Here is a 21,657-nt window from a genome sequence, read left to right as displayed (position 1 = left end):
ACTGCGGCCCCTCTTGACTGCCAGCTTCTCCCTTTATTTGGCTCTTTTTTTTTTTCAGTCCTTGTAGAACCATTTCTTGTTTAAATACAGTTTTAACACAAACACACACTCCCCTCAAAAAAAAATAAATAAATAAATAGAGGAAGAAATAACTTGCTGTTAGGTTTTCAGAAGGCATAAACATAGGAGAAAGAGAGAGAGGAAACATTCGATGACAATGTGGATTGTAAAAGGTAATATTTTAGAATTAGGGGCTGAACCTAACAAGATAATAATTTAACAGGAATAAATATGAACCTTGCACTCAGGGTTAAAAATCAACAGAATAAGCAAAGGGCAGGTAAGATGCTCATTGTGTAATTGCTTGGTGCAGAGGTTGCAGGCGACTGTAAATTCAAGAGGAGCCCAGAGGGTTCCTGACAACGGTGACGTAACCACAGAGCTCTGTGTTCCACACACAAGTGGACTCTGCCTTGATTAGACTACATTGTAGCATTATTTTTGCTTCTGAGTGACACATTTTAAGGGAGATGTTAAAAAATTTAAGAGCATCAGTATGCAGGATGGTGAAGAGCCTGAGAATCATGTTACATGAAGAGCACTCAAAAGAAGGAAGCCTCCTTTACCAAAGACCTTCGTGTGAGTATCTGCCAGGCTGGCTGATGGGAAAGGGACTATCAACTAGGATTCAGGCTAATGTGAAATCAGCAAAGCAGATCTCAGTTCAGCATATGGAAGAATAATTAGACCTGTCCAAAAATAGAATGTGCTTCTGTGGCTGGAAATATTTTGGCAGTGGGATGAACACCAGCCAAGGGAGGGAACCCTACCCAGGGTACTAGGCTGTACCTGCTGACCTCTAGAGGCTGCACCAATCCAAACCCCCCAGAACACACTGAAAACAAGTACGTCCTGTGAATGCTGTGGATAGTATAACTGGATTTAGAACTGTCTTAATGCAATTTCCAAATAACCAACTGGCAACCCAAGGGGATTAATATGTCTACCAGTGCGACAGGGCATCTACTTATTTTAGCACAGGAAATTTGCCCATGGCCTCTACTGCAGAAGCCACCAGAAATCACAACCACTAACACTTAACTACTGTTCTCAGAGACTCTGAATAGCAGCTGAAACATGGAAATATTTGAAGACGATATTATTAGGTTGGACAAAGAATTCATTTGGTTTTTTCCATAAGATGGCTCTAGCAGTACTTAGTTGTCTTTAACTTCATTCGAAACAATTTTGTTAGACTGTATTGTGACAGCTGTCATATCAGCATGCAGTAAAAAAAAAAAAATCACATTTGGTGAATTTCTGTGTAGCCATTTTAATATTAAAGATAGTAGAAAATATGCAACATTTTTGGCATATTATGCTTTATTATTTCAAGAAAAGTAAAAATACAATGGAAACACACACAAGAAGATTTGTACAGTATATGAAGAAGGCACTGTGACTGATCAAACATGTCAAAAGTGGTTTATGAAGTTTTCTCACACTGGAGATTTCTCATTGGACGATACTCCACAGTCGGGTAGACCAGTTGAAGTTGATAGTGATAAAATCAAGACATTAATTGAGAAAAATCAATGTTATACCATGTGGAAGATAGCCGACATACTCAAAATATCCAAATCAATAAAGTTATTGGTGAAAATGAAAAATGTGACTTACATTTTATTGAAAAAAATCACACAAACTTTTTGGCCAACCTAATAAAGTATCAGTTTAATACACTTTATTGATGCCAAGAATATGTGAGTTACAATTTCAGGAGTCGTAACTAGGTGCTTTTAAGAATCGAAACACCAACATGATTAGCCTTGGTAAACTAATTAACACATGCTAGAGCTTGGCATTTCTGCTTCTTCAGAAAAATAGCAATGGTATAAGGCCATGGTGTCCAAACTCTAATCGTGTGTCAAAATCACATGGAGGCATTGGTAAGGCATGGGTTGCTAGGCCCTACTTTCCAAGTTTGTGTTTCAAGAGACAAGAGGTGGGGCCTGAGATTCTGCATTTTGAATAAGTTCTCAAGTGATGCTTATGCTGTTGGTTGGGGACTACACTTTGAGAACCGCTGATATAATGAATGAATGGACACAGCATAAGAAGCCATGTATAATCAGCAGATTGCTAAGTGTCTATGTGAGTGGTGTGTACAGGCTGGCTTATATCTGTTGATTGTTAGCAACTCTTTCTAACTCTGCATTCAGTGACATCAGCTTGGTAGTTTGAAACTGGCCATGCATGGTAGGAATATTTATACCACAGTTATTGGTAAATGCTAAAATCATATTTTTTTTCCTCTGAGTGCCAGTGTTAAACATTTACCAGTAAACCACTACTATAGATTCAGAGCAGAAAGGAAATAGTGGATGATCTAATGTCTAATGCAACATTGCTCAAGTTTACTTAATTCATGGATTTAATGAGTGTTTCTTGAATCATGGCTATGTAAACATAGTAATAAATTTTTTGAAAATTATTTTTTCAATTATAATGTGCTGAAAGGATTTAATAAGAATGGAGTTCATGAAATAAAGTATACTCTTGGATTAAAGCAGACAATGAAATACAGTTTTATTTATTAGTCATTTGCTGTAAGAAATATTTAACATTTGATTTATTTCATAAGTATGTATTAAAAATATGAAAATGAACATAGACCAGTGATCATTTAAAGTACATATCAGTTCATCTTCATCATCTAATATTAACTGCTTAGAATGTGTCAGGCACTATTCTAAGTTTACATGAATTATCTCATTTAGTTCTTATAAAAATCTGTCACTTAGATATTGTTACCCCATTTTACAGATTTAAAAAACTGAGTCACAATAACAGGTATATGGTACTTACATATCAATGTTTATGGAATATCAGACAGCCATGTATCAGGTGATCTCAGGTGTAATGTCTTAGAAATTGCATATACAGCATTTCTCAAAGACAGTTTACTGACAACAACTACATTATTATGATAAAATCACAAGTCTTAAATATATGTTTAATGATAATTAGAAGAAAATATCAATGGCACCAATACTTTTAAAAACAATACTAGAAGAACACTGTGTTCCAGGGACAACGATGTTAACGATTAGCCTAAGAGTGTTACAACATAACAGCTGGCCATCCTAACTCTCCTCTGTTGAGCTATACTTCTTAAGACACTCAGCCCTCTTCTGCGGTGGGTGGACACAATCTCCATTGGCCAGTCTGACTTCCCAATTTACATCTTTTCCTGAAGTCGACCTACCTATGCTTGATATATTTTTATTTATACATCATTATTATGAGTGCTGTGACTTAAAAACCTTCCGTCTTTAAGGTCTTTTGTATCTATATGAACATAACTAGTATCGATCCTGGGGGTTTCCATTTGTCACCACTGAGCATTGCCTACTCTTCATCTTTTATGCTCTGTGTTTTGTTCAAAGCCATCGTATGGCCTAAAATGAGCATTCTGTGTAGTGAAAACTAAGCAACTCTCAGAGATGTCAGCATGGGCAACATATCATGTAGGGAGTGTACTCTCACTTTAAAAGGAATCCAACTGTGAGCAATTAGCTATAGAAACCTGGGGGGGCAGGTTTCAGGGATGAGTAACAAGTTCAACATTACATTGCAGTGACAGGGCGTGGTATGTTTATCCACACAGTAAAGCCACGAGCATTTCCCTGCATAAACAGGGTTGCTCAAATTAGTTTCATTTGGGTCTACTGAATGGACATTTCCAGTCTGCTTCTGTCTGACTCTTTAGTGAGTTGTACATCCTAAAGACCTCACCCTCTCTAGCAAACCTTGCAACAACTTTTCCCAATCTTAATAAGCCATAGTTATCATCATCTACCAGCTTAAGTATCAGAATTTCACAAGTTTCCAAACTCTCACCCAGAACCATTCAGTAGGAATACAATGCAAACCACATACAGAATTCAAAATTTCCTAGTAGCCACACTTTAAAAATTAAAACAGTCAAAAATAACTTTAGAAATATATGACAATATCTCCAAATTGTTGTGATTTTAATATGAAATGAATATCAAAAGTTATTAAAGAATGTTTTACATTCTTTCCTTTGAACTAAGACTTAGAAATCTGGTATGTGTTTTCAATTGACAGCACATTTCAATGTGGGCTAGCCACTTAACAAGTAAGTACTCAGTAGCCACATGCGGCTAGTGACTACTCCATGGAAAGTACAGCTCTAGGCTTGTTAAAGCTCAGGTTAATACTATATTGGAACATCCAATATGCAAATACCCCAGTTGATGGGTTCCTAACTAAGTTTCTAGGATACAATATCAATTAAACACTCCTGACTTGTAGCTTCTATTCCAGGTCAATTTATAATTAAGGTTATAATTTAACCTTAATTTATAATTAAGTTTAGAAAATAATGAATGAATTATGGTGAAGAACAGCTAACAGCTTATGGTAATAAAAATGAGTAAATGTATTAAAGTTGCAATATAGTGCAAAACTAGAGCAACCATACTAGCTGCCAGAATTACAATTATTTACAATCAGGTAGAATCTCCTTGGGTTGGTGATCTAGAAATTCATGGAGTGGCTCCTTGGTTATTTTTAACATTTAATGAAGAAAACATAACAAATACAGAGGAGGGTCAGACAGCCTCCAGCCCCTCTTCACCGTGGACTCAACGGGCGATAACTCTCAGACAGACAGCGATCCAATCTGAGTCTCTTTTCAATGCCCAGCATGTCCTTATCTGATGTACGTTAGAATATGCTTGCGCCCATTAGCAATCACAGAGCATTCTTATTTTTGGCTTTTAGATTCAAAAGAATGGTAATTTAAGCTACAGCTCTGACCCTCTTAGCTGAATGGTTAGCATTTCTAGTAGCTGTGTTCTCTTTAGAGAGGGAAATTTTTTTGTTTACCTTGACAATGGGCAGGAGATTCTTAAGGTCTCTTTTGTGGAAGAAGAACCTTCCTGTATAGAGTAATATTAAATCTGATTTCCATCTGTCTGGCACTATCATACTCCCTGTGTAATATCGTTCAACATTGCCACTGCAGTTGTTCAAGGGCGTTTAATCAGGCCAGGCCTGATATTGCATAGGCTACAACAGCACTAGCATAGATGAAGGCACAGGCATGGTAGAGGGTGACAGAAATAACAAATGGTTAGAAGTTACATAGTTTGATAATAACAATCAGCAGGTATCTGTTTCGTGCCAGTTACATGTCTAGACATGACAAACTTGTGCTACATACAATATTATCCCTTAATCTTTACAACAATTGTATGAGGTGTGTAGATGTTTTATTTTTCAGATAAAGAAAAGAAACTGAGCCTGAGAAAAACAATAAGTATTTTGAAGAGGGTTACAAACTTATTATGAGATGAAGTACGGTCTATGTCTTCTCCACACCACAATGCCTCCCAATAAAGTAAAACAGATGAAAAAGGAAAGGGTTTGCTGCAAACCCCCAGGAATACTGAATGAAAGGGCAGAGTGTGAATTATACAGAGAGTGATATAAACTTAGTGGAGAAAAATAAAACATTTCATCATTTCCCTGGATAGCAGATAGAAGTGGGAAAAAATGAAGAAGCAATGAATACAATGGTTTCCTGAGGTGATCATAAAAATGCTTCCACAGAAAATGAAGTTTTAAAGGAACAGGGGGACTTGAAAGAGTAGGAAGGACTGAATGTATAGAAGCGACAAATATGATTAAGAGCCCAAATGAGAGAGAGAAAAAGTAATTTGGCTTTCAAACTTTTCTGATGAGAGCCCACAGAAATACATTTTACACAGGGATGCACTTAACTAACAGTGTGCGTGTGTGTAAATACACACACCTATACACATATATTTAGTGAGATATATATTTAGTGATAAATATTTAATGATATATTTAGTATATATACATATATAGTCACTAAAACAGGAACAAACAAAGGCAATTTATTGAAGGAAGAATAGTCTTTTTAACAAATGGTACTAGAACAATTGGCTCTCCATATGCACAAAAATTGAACTTCAATCCATCTCTCTCATTTTATACAACAATTAACCTAAAATGAATCATAGATCTAAATGAAAAATTAACTTGAAATGGATCATAGGCCTAAGTGAAAAATTTTAAACTTTAAAACTTCTAAAAGAAAACATAGGAGAAAATTTTTGTGACCTTAGGTTAGGTATGGTTTTTTCTTTTTGAGATCCAACACCTAAAATATGACCCATAAAAAAACAAATTTATAAATTGGTCTTTATCAAAAATAAAAATTTCTCTTCTCCATAAGCACCATTAAGATGATAAAAAATATAAGGGCAGACTAGAAGGAGCTATTTGCAAAGTACATATTGACAAATGACTTGTACCCAGAATCTATAAATAATTCTCAAAACTCTCAATAAGAAAACAAAGCAATTTAAAAAAGATCAGGACACTTCATCAAAGAAGGTATACGGAAGGCCAATAAGAACAAGATGCTCAAAATCATTAGTCAATAGGGAAGTGCCAATTAAAACCACAGTGAGGTACCACTATACACCTATTAGGGTGGCAAAAATTAGGATCAACTCTACCAAGTATTGTCATGGATGTGGAGAAGCCAGACCTCACAGACACTGCTTGTGGGAATGCAAAAAATTACAACCGCTTTGAAAAGCAATTAGACAGTTTCTTAAAAAGTTGATGCCCACACCATATGATCCAGCCATTCCATCCAGCCATTCCACTCTTAGGCATTTACCTAAGAAAAACAAAAGCATTTGTCCATGCAAAAATCTGTAAAGAAATGTTCATAGCAACTTTATTTGTAACAGCCCCAAACCGAAAAGAATCCAAAAGCCCATCAACAGGTAAATGCATAAACAGGCTGTTGGTATATATCCATACTACTCAGTAATAAAAAGGAATGAACTATTGGTACATGTTATAGTAAGGATGATTTCAAAATAATTACGCTTAGTGTAAGAAGCCAGACAAAGGGGAGAGTACACTGTAAAATGTCATTTACATACAATTCTAGAAAATGCAAATTAATCAAATTGTAACAGAAAGGAGGTAAGTGGCTACCTGGGTATGTGAAAGGGCGGGGAGTGGGAAAGAGAGGACTTCCAAAGGGGCACCGATGGACAAGGTCTTTATCTTGAGTGGGGTGCTATTTCATGGATAGGATTGCCAGGTTTGGCAAGTAAAAATAGGAGGCAATCAAATGTGAATTTCACATGAAGAACATTGTTAGTATAAGTATGTACCATGCAATGTTTGGAACATACTTACCCTAAAAAAAATTTATTGTGTATACAAAATTCAAATTTAACTGGGTGTCTTTTATATGGCAATTCTGTTCAGATGAATTGTATGCCTTAAATATATGCAGTTTATTGTATGTCAGTTACACTTCAAAAAGGATTTGAGGTTAACCAACAAAGTAAAATGACCTTTCAAGTCTTCTTGGCCAACGGCAGCAAGGTCAAGACCAAAATCCCTATTGCCATTCTCCCCATCTACACACTCCTTTTATTATACCACGTTAATTCTAGAAGAAAATGTTTGCTCACCAGGATGGAATAATAGGTCCCTAAAAGTAAAGATATTCACATATGTACTCCTAAGAAAATTTAAGTTAATTTATAATTTATTAATCTCTGCTTTCATGTGGCTTTGTGAGTCTAATAGTTCACCTGCTTACAAATCTATTTTAAAAGCAAAGCGCTGCTGCATAGTGAAATCTATTCTTTGAATAAATAAAGAGTCATTTTATCTCAATCCTCTTACCTGTCTGGGAGCACAGCCGGTCCCCTGGCTATGTAAGTAGACAAGGGCAGAGGTATAATGAAAGATACAGAAATGTCAAGAGTACTTATCTATTGATTGCCACTTCCTTGCTTTTCACAATGAAATATTTCTCAATAATCCAAGTAGCAGTTCACATGTTTTTCTTATAGCATACTTTTAGCCATTTATACTTGTTTATTATATAATTTACAAGGTTGAGAAATACCACTTCCTCATCTAAATGGCTCTGGCCTAAACTGAAGTCACTTCCTGCTGTCTAGAAATAGGCAATCCTGCCCTGATATACTGCTTATCCAGGGACTAGAGGAGGAAATTGCCATATTTCATGTAGGCTAAAAAATGTTATTTTAATAAATTACATTTTCACTGGTCTGTTATTGGGATGTGCCTTACTATCAATGCCTACATGTAAAGTGGTACCTTTCTTTTCTTTTCTCTTTTTAAAGCAAAGCTGGTGTTCAGTCAACAGTACATTTTACAACCCATAGCACCATAGCTCGGGTAGCTATTTCCACACAGGCCAGTGTTAGTTACGTTCTTCTCTAATTACTGTCATTACTCAGAGCACTAATAGAACAACACATTCCCTCTTGGCTTTTTCCAGAGTGTAAAACCAGCGTAATTCCTACCTACTGTTATCATTTCCAATCTGTCTGTATAATTTAGTGTCCCACCCCACTTTTCCATTTCTTATTTGCACAGGCAGGTTAACTGTGCTTGCATCTCCTCACTGGCCACTTAACACAACTCTAATAAGAAAATCAATGATCACAAAGTCAGGACTGAGGTGGGGTCAAATGAACATCAGCAAGGTAGAATAAAGCTACGCTCTCAACTGCGACCTATTGTACAAATAAAAAATGAACTCTCTCATGCATAGCATAGATGAGATGCTTATTTTTGCAGTGACGTAGTCAACATTTGACTCTAAATAGGGAAGCCTCCTATCTAAAATATTCACGGAGGACGTGTAGGGTAAAAGGCAAATATGAGACACACTCTAGATCGGGGGTCAGTAAACTTACAGCCTGTGGGCCAAATCTGACTCAATGCCTGGTTTCATGCAGGTAAAAATGGTCTCTAACGTTGGATGAAAAATTAGAAGAAGACTATCTGTGGACATGTGGAATTATATAAAATTCTAATTCTAGTGTTTATAAATAAAGTTTTATTGCAACATAGGCACACACTGGTGCACATATTGTCAGTGGCTGCTTTGCCCTGCAATGGCAGGGTTGGCTGGAGATGTGACAGACTCAGTGTGGCCCTCAAGCCTAACACATGTACTCTTTGGCCCTTCACAGAAAAGTCTGCCGACCACTGCCCTGATCAAAAGGTTTGAAGAGAGAGAAACACCAGCAGCTGGTCTTTCTCCCTTGCTTATTCTGGAGGAGCCCCTGGCTTGCCTCCATTTCTCTGTGTTGTTTCAGTATAAAGCCACATCCTCAAATATGAGAGCCTGAACACCAAACAAATTATAATTTAGTAGGTCATCAAAGACCACAGGAGAGTGAAGTAGGACTTTAAATAATTTCATATCATCTTAAAAGTAGATGGTAAAGCAATAAAAAGTTGCATTGTGTGTGTGTGAGAGAGAGAGAGAGAGAGAGAGAGAGAGATTGAGATTTCTTGTCTTTCTGGGGGAGATGTTGCCCTCTATGTTTTGTAGCAGGCAGCCCAGAGGCCAGTATACCCTGCTTCCTTTCTAGGAAGCTTGCATTTTGTCTGGGTGCCTGCCCTGGCCTCACATGACTCAGGATTAAAGCCTGATTCATCCAAGCCAGTCACTGAAATCCAATCCTCGTGCCAGTGCTTAGTGTTCGGGAGAAATGAATGACTCAGTCCTGGCCAACAAACGGGGCGAGGAATTCACCTGGGGTTTTCTAGGAAAAGCTTCTCCACTGATGAAAGGCACACCCCCCCCCCCCCGCCCCGGTCTAGGGCATCACAGCATTTGCACATGACACCTGATACTATGACAGCCTCTTGATAGGTCAAGGGGACCTCGCCCGAAGGCAGCCTGGCACACTGAGGATGCTGGGCACAGACATGGGAAGACCTGTGTTTCTGAAGACCTCATTGACCTAGCAAATTAACCCCGAATGCATCCTGCCTCAGATCTTATTATATGACATTATTTTCCTCATTATCTAATTCATTTTGTGACGGATTTCCTGTTACTTGCAGTTTTCTAATGGGTTTTTATGAGTTCTGCACACATAGATCTTATTAATACCCGTTTTCATGGGAATGTCTAGAGTCTATCTCCCTGAATGGTAAACAGTTTCTTAGAATAGAATTGACCAGTTCATGCACACTTATCGGATGAAAACCCCAAACCAACCGCCCCAACCCTGAAACCCGTTTATGATTATGCACTTAGGTCTCCCCACCCGGTGAGATGAAGATGTGGATAGGCGCATGGATGCCAAGTTTTGTCAAGATGAGTCTGTCAGTGTTGTTTTTAAAAGCCCAGAATGTTTGTAAAACTTTTGACCCTGCCTTTTTTTCCTCTACTCACTAGGAAAAATGCAGAATTTTAAGTTTTGGGATTATAGCAGCAACTTTAAGGAAAAACTAGTCCTTTCAACAAATATGACCCAGAATTTGCTTACAGAATTGCATTGCTCCAGGATGCGATGGAAGTTACAGAGCAAAGAGAAGACAGTTTAAGTCTCTAAAGGGCACTAATAAGAGGTTGCTTGATAAGCAGAGCAACAAGACACATTCACGAAGCAGCTGGGAAACCTATGTGCACACATGAAACATATATCAAACTGTGTTTTAAAGTTTCAATGAATAATAACTTCTGTCTTGAGAGCAGACAGGGTTTCCTAGAGGAGGTGAACATGGCCTTCTATAAGCTGTATGGTGTGTTAGTCCATTCAGGGCTGCTATAAAAAAATACCATTGCTTGGAGACTTGTAAACAACAGAAATTTATTTCTCATAGATCTGGAGGCTGGGAAGTCCCAAATCAAGGCATCTGGCGAGGGGCAGACTCTGTGTTCGATGGGAGGCTGCCTCCTGGCCATTTTTTCCACTATAAACTCACAGAGCAGAAGCGGTGAGGGAGTTTTCTGGGTCTCTCTAATAACAACACTAAACCCATTCATGTTAGCTCCACCCTCATGATCTGATCACCTCCCCAAGTCGGCATTTCCAAATACCATCACACTGGGCCTTAGGTGTTAGCATATGAATCTAGGGGCAGGTCATAATCATTCAGTCAACAGCAGATGAGAAACCAAAAAAAGCAGAGGCCATGCCATATTAATCTTTGTTCACATTGAACTAGTGCTGGGGACACAGTAGGGTACCACCAATATTTGTAGAATCATTGGTTGAACTCTGCTTAAGTATCAAGTGAATTCTCTAATTCTTTGTAAGTCTGAATTTCAATTTATTATTCTATGCATAATTATCATATAAAATACATTATTGATTCAATAATCCCATGAGTTTATTGGAGGCAGTTGGGTTTCTTTGAAGCTTCCCCTAATGTTTCAGATTGTCCACAGGAGGTTTATTGCTTGAAAGTAAACAAACGTATATAGCAAAGATGTTTCTGCCTGATGTTTATTTGACTCTCTCAGAAATTTGATAAACTGAAACTTTCAGTCTGTTCAGTGATTAGACCCCTTGAACCATTGCACCAACTTAATTGAAATGCAGCATTTAAAAATGTTCCAGCCCATGAGTCCATTCTGTGGTAACTGGTGAACTGGGGAGTCCTATTCACATTAGCAGATGCAGTCATTAATCTCTAACATCATGTGTCCATTAGAGTTCATTTCAAAGCTTCACACTGCCACCAGCACCTTCAGACCTTTATCTTGCCCTGATTCTCCCATCAAGTCTGGCTGTTCTGCACAGCACATCTGCAATGGCTAATTTATGCCCATAGCATCAACAGATTTTCAAATATATTGATTAAAATACTCACTTCCATGTTCTACTTGATTCCTTTTGAGTTATTTCCTTGGTATGTTTTGTTCTGGCCACTGAGGTGGAGCCCTGGCCTCATGAGGCAATGCTATCATAGAATCATGTAAGATTGCTATAAGCTCTCACCTTTCTCTCTGCCTCTAACTATTAAAAATAAATGTTGTGAAAAAGCGGTTCTTTCTCTGACCTTACCCTTACATTTCATAAAGTCCAGAATAGGAGGATTTAAGGCAGTTCAGGAAGTTGGATTGCTCTTTAGGTATTTCAAGAAGTGATTGTTTAACTTCAAGTATATGAAGTTAAGACTCCATATGCTTCCAGTCTTAAGAAGGAATTCTTTAATTCACTTATGCAATATACAATTCATTTCAACATTCAACACATATTTCATGAGGACCTACTATGTTCAAAGCACTGTGCTGGCAATGAAGAGTTTACAAAGATTGTGCGTGTATGTAATGCAATATTATTTGTCCATGAGAAAGAAAGAACATCCTGCCACTTGCAACAATATGGATGGGACTTGAGGACATTGTGCTAAGTGAGATACGTCAGAAAAAGACAAAGGCTGTGTGATATCACATATGCAGAATCTAAAAAAGCCAGGCTTGAAAAATCAGCGTGGTAACCAGGGATTTGGGGTTGGAGAATAGGAGAGATGTTGTTTAAGGGCACAAACCTACAAAAAGTAGTCAGTCAGTCTTGGAGAGCTGATGCACGGTCCAGTGAATATAGACAGCAGTGTTGTATTATGATCATCAAACTGAAAAGACCAGATATTAATTATTCCAGCTACTAAAAAGAAATAATAGTTATAGGGTAGGGCAAAAGTGGGTTTACAGTTGTATGTGAAACACAAAGATTTTTCTTGTATTATTATTTATTAATTATTCTATTATTTTCTATATGAACAACTGTAAATTTACTTTTGCCCCATCCTGTATGTGACATAATAGAAGTTTTAATAATAACTATAATTGCAGTCAAATTACAATATAAAACTGTATCAACTCACTATGTTGTATGCCTTAAATTTATATAATGTCATATGTCAAATATTTTTCAAGTTAAAAAAATTGTTTTATGCTTATAGAGATAAGATATAGCCTTTACCGTCTAGGAGCTTACAAATAGAGGAAATCCAGTACACGTAATATAAAAAAGAAGATGAAATTAAAAAAAAAAACCTACTGTGAAGGCAGCATGCTGAATGTCTAAGTTTGACTTTGGGGGATTTAGGGATGTCTTCCAGAAAAGGCAGTCCTCACAGTAAGCCTTGAAAGATGAAGTCTGATAACAAGAAAAAGTGAAGGAAGTTGAGAATCAGTAAGTAGGCCAGGATCTGATGATGAAGACACCAGTCAGCAATCTTAAGAAATCTGGATGAAAAAGTTTATAGGCACTGGAGGGAACCATTCCAAGTTATTTTTTAGAAGAGGAGGTATTTTATTTTATCTGAGTTTTAGATCATTCTCGGCAGCTCTAGGGAGGATGGGTTGGAAAAAGCAAAAGCCAGAGCCAAGACTAGTTAGGAGGTCGTATGACAGTAAAGATGAAACCAAATGAAGGACTGTTTAATCTAATTGCCTGTCTCTTAACTAAAATGTAGGCTCCATGAAGGTAAGGCCTTAGTTTTGTTCCTGCTATATCCCCAGCACTCAGAATAGTGCCTGACATAAATAGTACACAAAATATTTGTTCACTAAATTAAGAAATCCGTGTAAGAATATATGAATGAATGAAATAAAACAATGCAAGTGCAGGAAAAATGTCAGAAAGAGACATTTGCCTCAGAGATGGATTCTCTTTGTCTGTTGACACCGTGCCGTAGATGGGTCCTTTTTGAGTGCTGGCAGCAGATGAAGGCTGTTGGAGAACCTCCCAGCTTCGCCTGTCTGTGCTCTTCACAGCATCTGTGGCATCTGCCCCTCCATGCCCATCATCTTCCCACCATCTAGAATGGAGGTTGGCAAACTATGGCTCCTGGACCAATCGGGTCCTGCCACCTGTTTTTTTTTGTGGGGGGGGTGCTTATAAACAGAGAATGAAAGTGGTCGGGGTGGGGAAGCAAAAGAGGAATAATGCTTCTTTGTAAAATACATGAAAATTACACAAAATTACAATTTCAGTGAAAATTACATGAAATCTCATTAAGTTTTATTGCAACACAGCCATGCTCATGTGTTTACATTATGGTCAATGACTATTTTGACCCTGAAGCGGAGGCGCTGAGTAGTTGAGACAGAGTCTATATGGCTGCATAATCAAATACGTTTACGTTTTGGTCCTTTACAGGAGAAGTTTGCCAACCTCTAATCTAGAGGAGCTCTCAGAAAAGGAAATGAAGCTTACACACAATAATGAGTAAATCTTTCATTAGTGAAATCTCCTAAAATATGTATATTTTAAAATTTAATAGGTGAGACAAAGCATCAAATTAAAAAATACCAACAGGAAAGGGGAAAAGATACTACTAATAATATTAGCTGTATATCATGTGCCAGGTTCTCAACTAAGCAATTCTTTAAATAAAATTTTCTCCTTTCCTTCTGACAAAGCTGCAAGACAGGCATCACTTTTCCCATTTTACAGAGAAGGAACCTAAAATTCAGGAGCTGGATAATTTTTCCCTTGATCACAAAGCCAACACAAGACAAAGCCAGCATTTGAACCCACAATAGTTTACCTTCAAAACCACATTCTTAACTGTAACTTTAGAATTTCAGACACTAATGAACAAGTAATGTTGGGCATGCACACAGGGGAGAGGAGAAGTAGGATCTTCCTACCGTCCTTGAAACTGCAGTTTTTCCAGGGCAGGAAGGTGGAAGGATGTGGAACCATGAAGCCTGGCGCCCATTTTAATGGAAGCACATCCCCTTCCCAGCTATCATGGCACGTGAGGCATTAGGGCTGATTGAGCAGCGCTGGGCATTTCTATTTAAGCATTACAGCTGCAGATGATCCCACCAGAGTTGGTGCTTGGACATGAAAGAGAACTCCAGAGAAGATGAGCAGGCGATGGTTTTATTAACCCAGCAGCTGTTGGCAAAATGAGGGCTAGAGTTTTCGGGAAGAGGATGAAAGATCCAACAATAGTTGCCATAGGGTGAAAAACCAAAAAACAAACAAACAAACAAAAACTAAGAACACACCAAGGGGTATAACAATAGTAGTAGAACAGAGATAATTGTTAAAGGAAAAATAAAGAGAACATAGACTGAACATGAATGGGAAGTTTTACTTTTAAGCAGGGAATCAGATCCAGCATAGAGTCTGGGCGCTGAGGATGAGGTTTGGGAGAGGGAAGGCGGGCCATTTAAAGCCAAACACCCAGGGAACTGTCTCATGAGGCAAACCACATTTCTGCGTGTTGCTGGCCGGGTAGTGATATGTGAGTCTTTCAGTTAGGTGACGCTGGGCTGGCCATAGACCTGCCGTGAATGTGGGGCCCACCTCAGCCCCCGGCCTCCAGCTACCTTTGCAGCACAGGCAGATGCCTGAGTCGGTTGCATGGCCGGTGCAGGGTCTTCCCAGGGATCTCCTACGTCATGCTCATCGCATCACTTTCTTTCTAAAGTGCAGATGAAGAAGCGATGGTCTAGAAAAGTCCAGTGACTTGACTAAAACCATGGAGAACTTTGATTGGAGCCACCCCAAAATCCCACCCCTGACACACACTTTTGGCTGGCATAGTGTGTGCGGTTTTCACTTTACACTAAAGCTCAGTGCTTTTAACTTAGCTGTCAAGGAACGGCTCTCTTAAAAAACTTACTGCAGTCCACAGAGTGGACTAACTAAGGAAATAACTGTGTATCTGCTCTAATACTTGTAACAGAATCTGATGATGACAAAATTTTAATAATAACAGAAATATTACACACAGGATCAATATTTCCCCAAATCTGTTGTTGTCTGTAAAATTCACACACATGACCCCATGACCCAGTAGAGAAAAATGTGGCATGTTTAAATATTTGAAAAACTGTAGATGACATAAATGTAAACAGATTTATTTACCATGGGATTTCTCAAAAGTTTTAATATACTTTCATATTCTGGGAATATCTGAAAGACAAATGTAGCAAACAGTGTTTCCAAACATATTTGACTATGCAGCACCCACAGCCATGCCCCTACCCCCGCACACATACATTTTTAGGTACACTCATGGGAGCAGCGTTTGATGAAACATTTCGAAAAGTACTGGCCTAAACATACACAAATCCCAGCCAGACTAACACAGTTTTTTCTGTATTTCTTCCTGTTTAGAGGAGATTGCAAAAATTTCCTTAAGACAAGAGTTTTGTAGGGGCAACCTCAACACCTGTCATATTGAGAGAGAAAAGAGATTTTCATGCTCTGGTCATTCTATACTTTACCAAAGTAACGATGCACAAGTGAATACCTGAAGCAAATAAAATCGAAGCCACGATGTGTTCATCAAGGGAAATGAGCCACAGTGAATACTCAATGCATCATGGGGAGCAATGAAGACTAGGAAGCTGTGGAAACATCTGCCAAAATCATGTGCATGAAGAACAATTTCTCATGCTTTCGACCTCTGTGGAAAGCGTAGATCACTTTTCCAAGCACAGACTTGTTACTGCATTGTCCATGCCACCGGAGTACCCGGACAGAGCCCTGGTGCAGCTGTGCTCTCTGCAAACACTGAGCTCCCTGATCCACAGGCCAGCAGGGGCCCAGGGGACAGACCACGTGACCAAAGAAGCTTCTGACTCTGAGGTTTTTGGTCCATTTTAATAATGGGCATGAAGTTCTTCCTTTGGTCTATAGCATCTCATTGTCTGTTTTTAGTCAGCACCATTCTTCCCAAAAGTCTTAGCTCCCTTTTATATTTGCACATCATTAGTTTTCAACAACCAGTTTATTTCAGTGATCTTTCCCCAGACCTCCTCTTATTTGTGCATGTTTCACCCACTTCATAATTCATTGATTGCTTCTTGTTTAATGTCTTACATTTAAAATACCAATTAAATACCCTTGCTTCTATCATTACCTGTTATGAGCTGTCCTTATCACCAGAAAGTCTTCTCTATTTTCCAATTTCTTCTGATATATTTGGGGAATTTTCTAATTCTTATTTCACATTTTCTCTATTTACATGAAACACCCCCATGTCTGAAGGCCTACATCTTGCACAGGTGACATCGGTGAGCATTTTTAATGAATAAAATACATCTGTAGTAAGCTGACTATAAACAAAGCAGTTCAGTGGGGCAATTAAAGGCTCAGTTTGTGGGACAGACTGTCAGGGAATGACGAGCTCATTAGCTGTAACTCTGGACAAGTAACCAATCTTTCTGTGCCTCATTTCCCCACCTACAAACTGGGGAAAATATATTACCTATCTCTTGGTTATTGTGAGGATTAATTGAATTAACATATATAAACGGCTTATAAGAGCACCTAGAACACAGTAAATGCCATGTAATTATTAGCTGTTATTATTTCTACCATTTAAACTAACAAAAGCATCTTTGCTCTGGCTATGTGACTCAATTGGTTGGAGGGTTGTCTCATTCACCAAAAGCATGCGTGTTCAATCCTAGGTCAGGGCCCTTACCAGGGTTGTGGGTTCGATCCCCAGCCAGGGCACGTACAGGAGGCAACCAATCAGTGTTTCTGTCACTGGATGTTTCTCTCTCTCCCCCTCTCTAAAATCAATAAACATATCCTTAGGTGAGGATTAAAATTAATTAATTAATTAAATAACAAAAGCATCTTCAAATAAAGTGTGGAGATTTTTTTTTTAAAGTATTTTCTCTGTCTTTTGAAGGCCCAGATTATAGAAAGGATCATTTACCTAAAATTCAACTGCACACCTCGTATATAGGAGAGAAGCGTCCAGCATTGGAGAAAACTGGAGATCTCAGATATTTATGGAGGCCTGCCTCACACATAAGCTTACCAGCAAAATACAAACACGAGTATGTTGGTGAAGTTGGCTGGGGGATACCGGAGTATGATTTTATCAACAAAACAAGGCTTGAGAGTGGCTTTCATATCAAGGTATTGCTCTTAAATTTATGTTCTTCATAGTATACTGTTGTATGATTGGAGTCTTCCTGGTTTGGATTCTTCCCGAGTTTGCTTCCATAGGAAACATCATGTTCCTATGGAAACACCATGTTCTTGTTCTGTCATGGGGAAATAATGGCATTTGAGTTTTGCAGAAAAGTAAATGTGTGGAGAAATTTACTTGCTACCGCCCTTCCCGTTTAGGCCCCGTAATCTGCGACAGGAGCGGTGTGAAGAAAACCAAGCCACGGGTAACGTGAAAGCATCGGTGTTTGGCTTGGGGATGCGTTCAATCCACATTTATGCTGCGACGTCCACGCCCGGCCCCCTGCCGGCACGGCTCTGCGAGTGGGTGGTGTGAAAGCGGGCTGTGCTGGGTGGGCAGCGCCCACAGAGCTAACAAACAAGCCCCGGGTCTCTAAAATCCACCATGCGGACAGTGCCTCTGAATCGGGTAACCCGGCGGGTCCTTAGAAACCTTGTCTCCCTTCTCTCGGTGATGCGCATGCTGGATGAGACCCTGCAGGTGCCTCTGTCACGGAAGGCAGCACAGGTGATTTTAGAAGTAAGATCTGAGAATTCAAACTTTATTCCAGGCAGGCCTTTGCATTCTCTGAAAATGGAATGTGTGTCAATTATGCACTAACTGATTTCCTTGAATCTTAAGGCAAGGTAGTACAGCCTCACTCGGTAAAGGTTAACAAAAGGAAAAGCCTTTTTCTGGCCCAATCTGTACAACAGCACAGGGAAGTAATTGAGAGCTCAGTCTCTGACATCGGACAGACCTGGGTTCCAACCCTGGCTCGGAGGTTGGTCTGCCTCTGTGACCCTGGGCTGGGAAATTCACATGTCTCCACTCCCTCCTCTTTCCCATGGAAGGGTGTATTAGGTTCCCTTCCTAAAATCTCTGAATTCCTTTCCTAGTTCTGCCACCTACTAGCTGAGAGTGGCCGTAGGCAATTTCCTTAACCTCGGGGGCTTCAGTTTCTTGATGACATATCTTGGTATTTGCCATATTGGGCTGTTGTGAACATTAAACAAATTAGTATTTGCAAAAGTGCTGGGAATGGGGCCTGGCACATATCAAGCACCCTATGTGTTTACCGTTATTATTCTGTTGTGAGGACTAAATATGAGAATGCAAGGAAAGCACTAAGCATGATGCGTTGCACATGGTTGATATCCAAATTTCAGCTCTCAACACGGTGCTCGTGTCGGTTATCAGTACTGTGGTTGTGGTTAGTGTCACTTTGTGCCAATGAAGCGGAATGAATGCTCAGGTTCTTCAACTGTGCCTTGTTCCACTTAGGCACTAAAGATGAAGATCAGAAATTTGATTAAATATCAAAACCGGCCACCAGCAGGGAGAGTACAGCCCCAGAGCAAGGCAGCTGGTTTGAAAGGAGGCCAGAACTTGCGTTGCCTTGTGGCTTCTCTGTGGCCGATGCCCTGCTGCGGTACAAAGTCCTCAATCTGTCTGCCCATCTTGAGTGCTTATAGCATCTCTTCCTTCTTTGACTTTAACTGAAAAACACAGTTTCTGCTCAAATGAAAGGTCTTTGAATCCAAAAGGGATGTCAGCCACAACTTCGCCGTCCACGAAGGTATTTATCCTATTTCTTTCATTCCTATTTCACAGGTGGCTTTAAGTCACTGCTCTGCTTGGCAACTCTGTCCTCTTAACCCCCGTGGGACAGAGTGTGAGCCATACAGTGATTTTCTCTCCCAACTCATGGCACGCACAGAAGCTGGTCTGGCTTGACACAGCTGGAGGGGCTGCTGTTTCTCATCTGTGCACTTTCTTGGCTGTGCCATTTTGATAATGATATTTTCAAGGATTTACCTGTCGGGTAACAATCTCGAACAATATCTTCAAGGGTTTCTTGGACTTAGAACTTTATAATGAGAACAAAAAGATTCACTGAGAATGACTACGCATATTAGCAAAGAATCAGACATAATTTTCCCATGTGAAGGCCTGGGCTTTGTCATGGAAGCTGCTGATCTTCTCGGTACCCCATATATGGCAGATGGCGATATCTGTGCTTCGGTCTAGCCTCAGACTAGAATTCCTTATCAACCCAGTGCTTTACGCAGCTACCCCATGTCAGACTTGGCTTGAATTGATGTTTGAGCTGACATGTGCGTGCGCGTGCGCGCGCGCACACACACACACACACACACACTCCATGCATAAAAACAAACTCCTAATTACAAGCAACATATGAGAGGAGCTGGTAAACTCCCTCCTGTGAGGTCAGTTAATGAAATGTCTCAGTCCACGTCCTGTTCTCTCTCCGGTTCCCTGTCATTAGTGGACCTCTATCACACCTTCCACCATCTGTATCCTTAATAGTCCCGGTCAAGACAGCACTTGGTTTCAGTCTAACCTCAGAGACATCTCAGTGTCTCTCGCTGCAATTGCTGGAACTTTGATTTTGAGCACAAACCTTTACCTAGTGGATTTTTATAGACCGCACAGACACTTTTCCTAATTTACTGCCCCAGGTTTGCATGAGGCTGGCAGCTAAGGGAGCTCAGGCCTCTCCAGTAGACAAATGGTAGAAGGCCTGGAGCAGCTGCTTCCTACCTGGGATGGTCTCTCCTATTTGGGGCCTTGGGAGGGGATCCGTAGATCATCTGGATTCGGGTAGAAAAATAATAACTTCCAGGTTGAGTGACATGTGAAAGATTTCCGCACATAGCAAAGGTCAGTACAAATCACAATATCGGGTTTCTCTTCTAGATCTTTTTGTGTTTAGCTATTTCCTATTCACTCATATGTGGGTTACAATGCCATAATGATATATGTGGATATATGCCAGGAAACATCACTGCTTTTGTTATTATCTCGATTTAAGAACGGTACATTCTTTTTTAAAATGGATTTGGTCTCTGCCAAACTTTATGTGTTGTTTCTGGAAGAATATATGGAGACCGTTAAAACAATTCCTTTGGTTTCAACCGCATGCTAAACTGAGGACAAATTCTGACTGCTGCTTAGCTGGGCATGTCTCCTCTTTGCTGGCCTTTCTTTACTCCAGATCTGGACAGTATCAGCTGGCTTCCTCATGCCCACTTTCTGCTTCTGCACTCTGACCTGGTGACCAGAAGATGGAAGTCATTCGATTTTCCCTCAGAAACAATGTTATCCTGGACTTGATGACTAACTTTTCATAGGTGTGAGCCCAAGAAAATACTGTCAATTAATCATAACATATATTACAACCGCTGTATCATCATACAGTATAATAACTTGAAAAACCTACAGATGGTATTAAGGAGAGCTATGGGAACCTATAAATATATTTATATGTAGAATAGTATAATATAATAAAAGTAAAATCTTTGAGGCTTTGAAACTTCTGCCTCACTTATAATTGGGTACAAGTTCCATTGTTACAACACACAGAGGGCTTGTTTGTGACAGTTTTATGGACATTTGAACAGACTTCTGATGAGACATTGAGTCTCTTGATGGCTGTTGAATAAATGGACCCACATTTGGTTTTTTCAGCATTTTCTCACTGTGATTTATATAGAGAGAGTAAACATAAAAGAGCTCCCATTGACTGAGCACTTACTATGTGAGGAAGGTACTCAGATTATTTCCACTTTACAGATGAGGAAACTGAGGTATTAATGGGTGAGGTTCCTTGCCTGAGACCACAGAGGTGGTAAATGTTGGAGCCAGGAATTTAACCCAGGCTGTGAATTCAGGACTTAGAAGGAGTGCAGTGTGTGTGAGACAGAAAGGAAGTCAGAATGTCTTGTTATCGTTTATCTTTAAGGCCAGGTCTGGCTGGGGCTGGTTCCAGTTGCCTCCTCTAATAAGGTATGCATCCTTTCTTCACGGTCCCCTCAATTTTCT

The 21,657-nt window shown here is 39.4% G+C and overlaps 1 protein-coding gene across 1 annotated transcript in view; it reads left to right on the top strand.

Annotated features, from left to right (window-relative positions):
* Positions 1 to 457: 457 nt before the first annotated feature.
* The window catches only part of SPMIP2 (sperm microtubule inner protein 2), a 63,676-nt gene continuing 42,476 nt past the window's right edge, over positions 458 to 21,657 (top strand). Inside the window, exons 1-2 of the mRNA XM_054576098.1 lie at positions 458 to 639; positions 17,545 to 17,777. Of these exons, the coding sequence (XP_054432073.1) occupies positions 531 to 639; positions 17,545 to 17,777 (342 nt within the window). The 5' untranslated portion in view covers positions 458 to 530. The remainder of the gene's footprint in view (positions 640 to 17,544; positions 17,778 to 21,657) is intronic.

This window comes from Pteronotus mesoamericanus, unplaced genomic scaffold (assembly GCF_021234165.1).
Source record: "Pteronotus mesoamericanus isolate MK-2021 breed Mesoamerican mustached bat unplaced genomic scaffold, CSHL_Meso_final contig_32, whole genome shotgun sequence".
Classification (NCBI taxonomy): domain Eukaryota; kingdom Metazoa; phylum Chordata; class Mammalia; order Chiroptera; family Mormoopidae; genus Pteronotus; species Pteronotus mesoamericanus.
The sequence above is the reverse complement of the archived record's forward strand: the minus strand, read 5'-3'. Positions and strand labels throughout refer to the sequence as shown.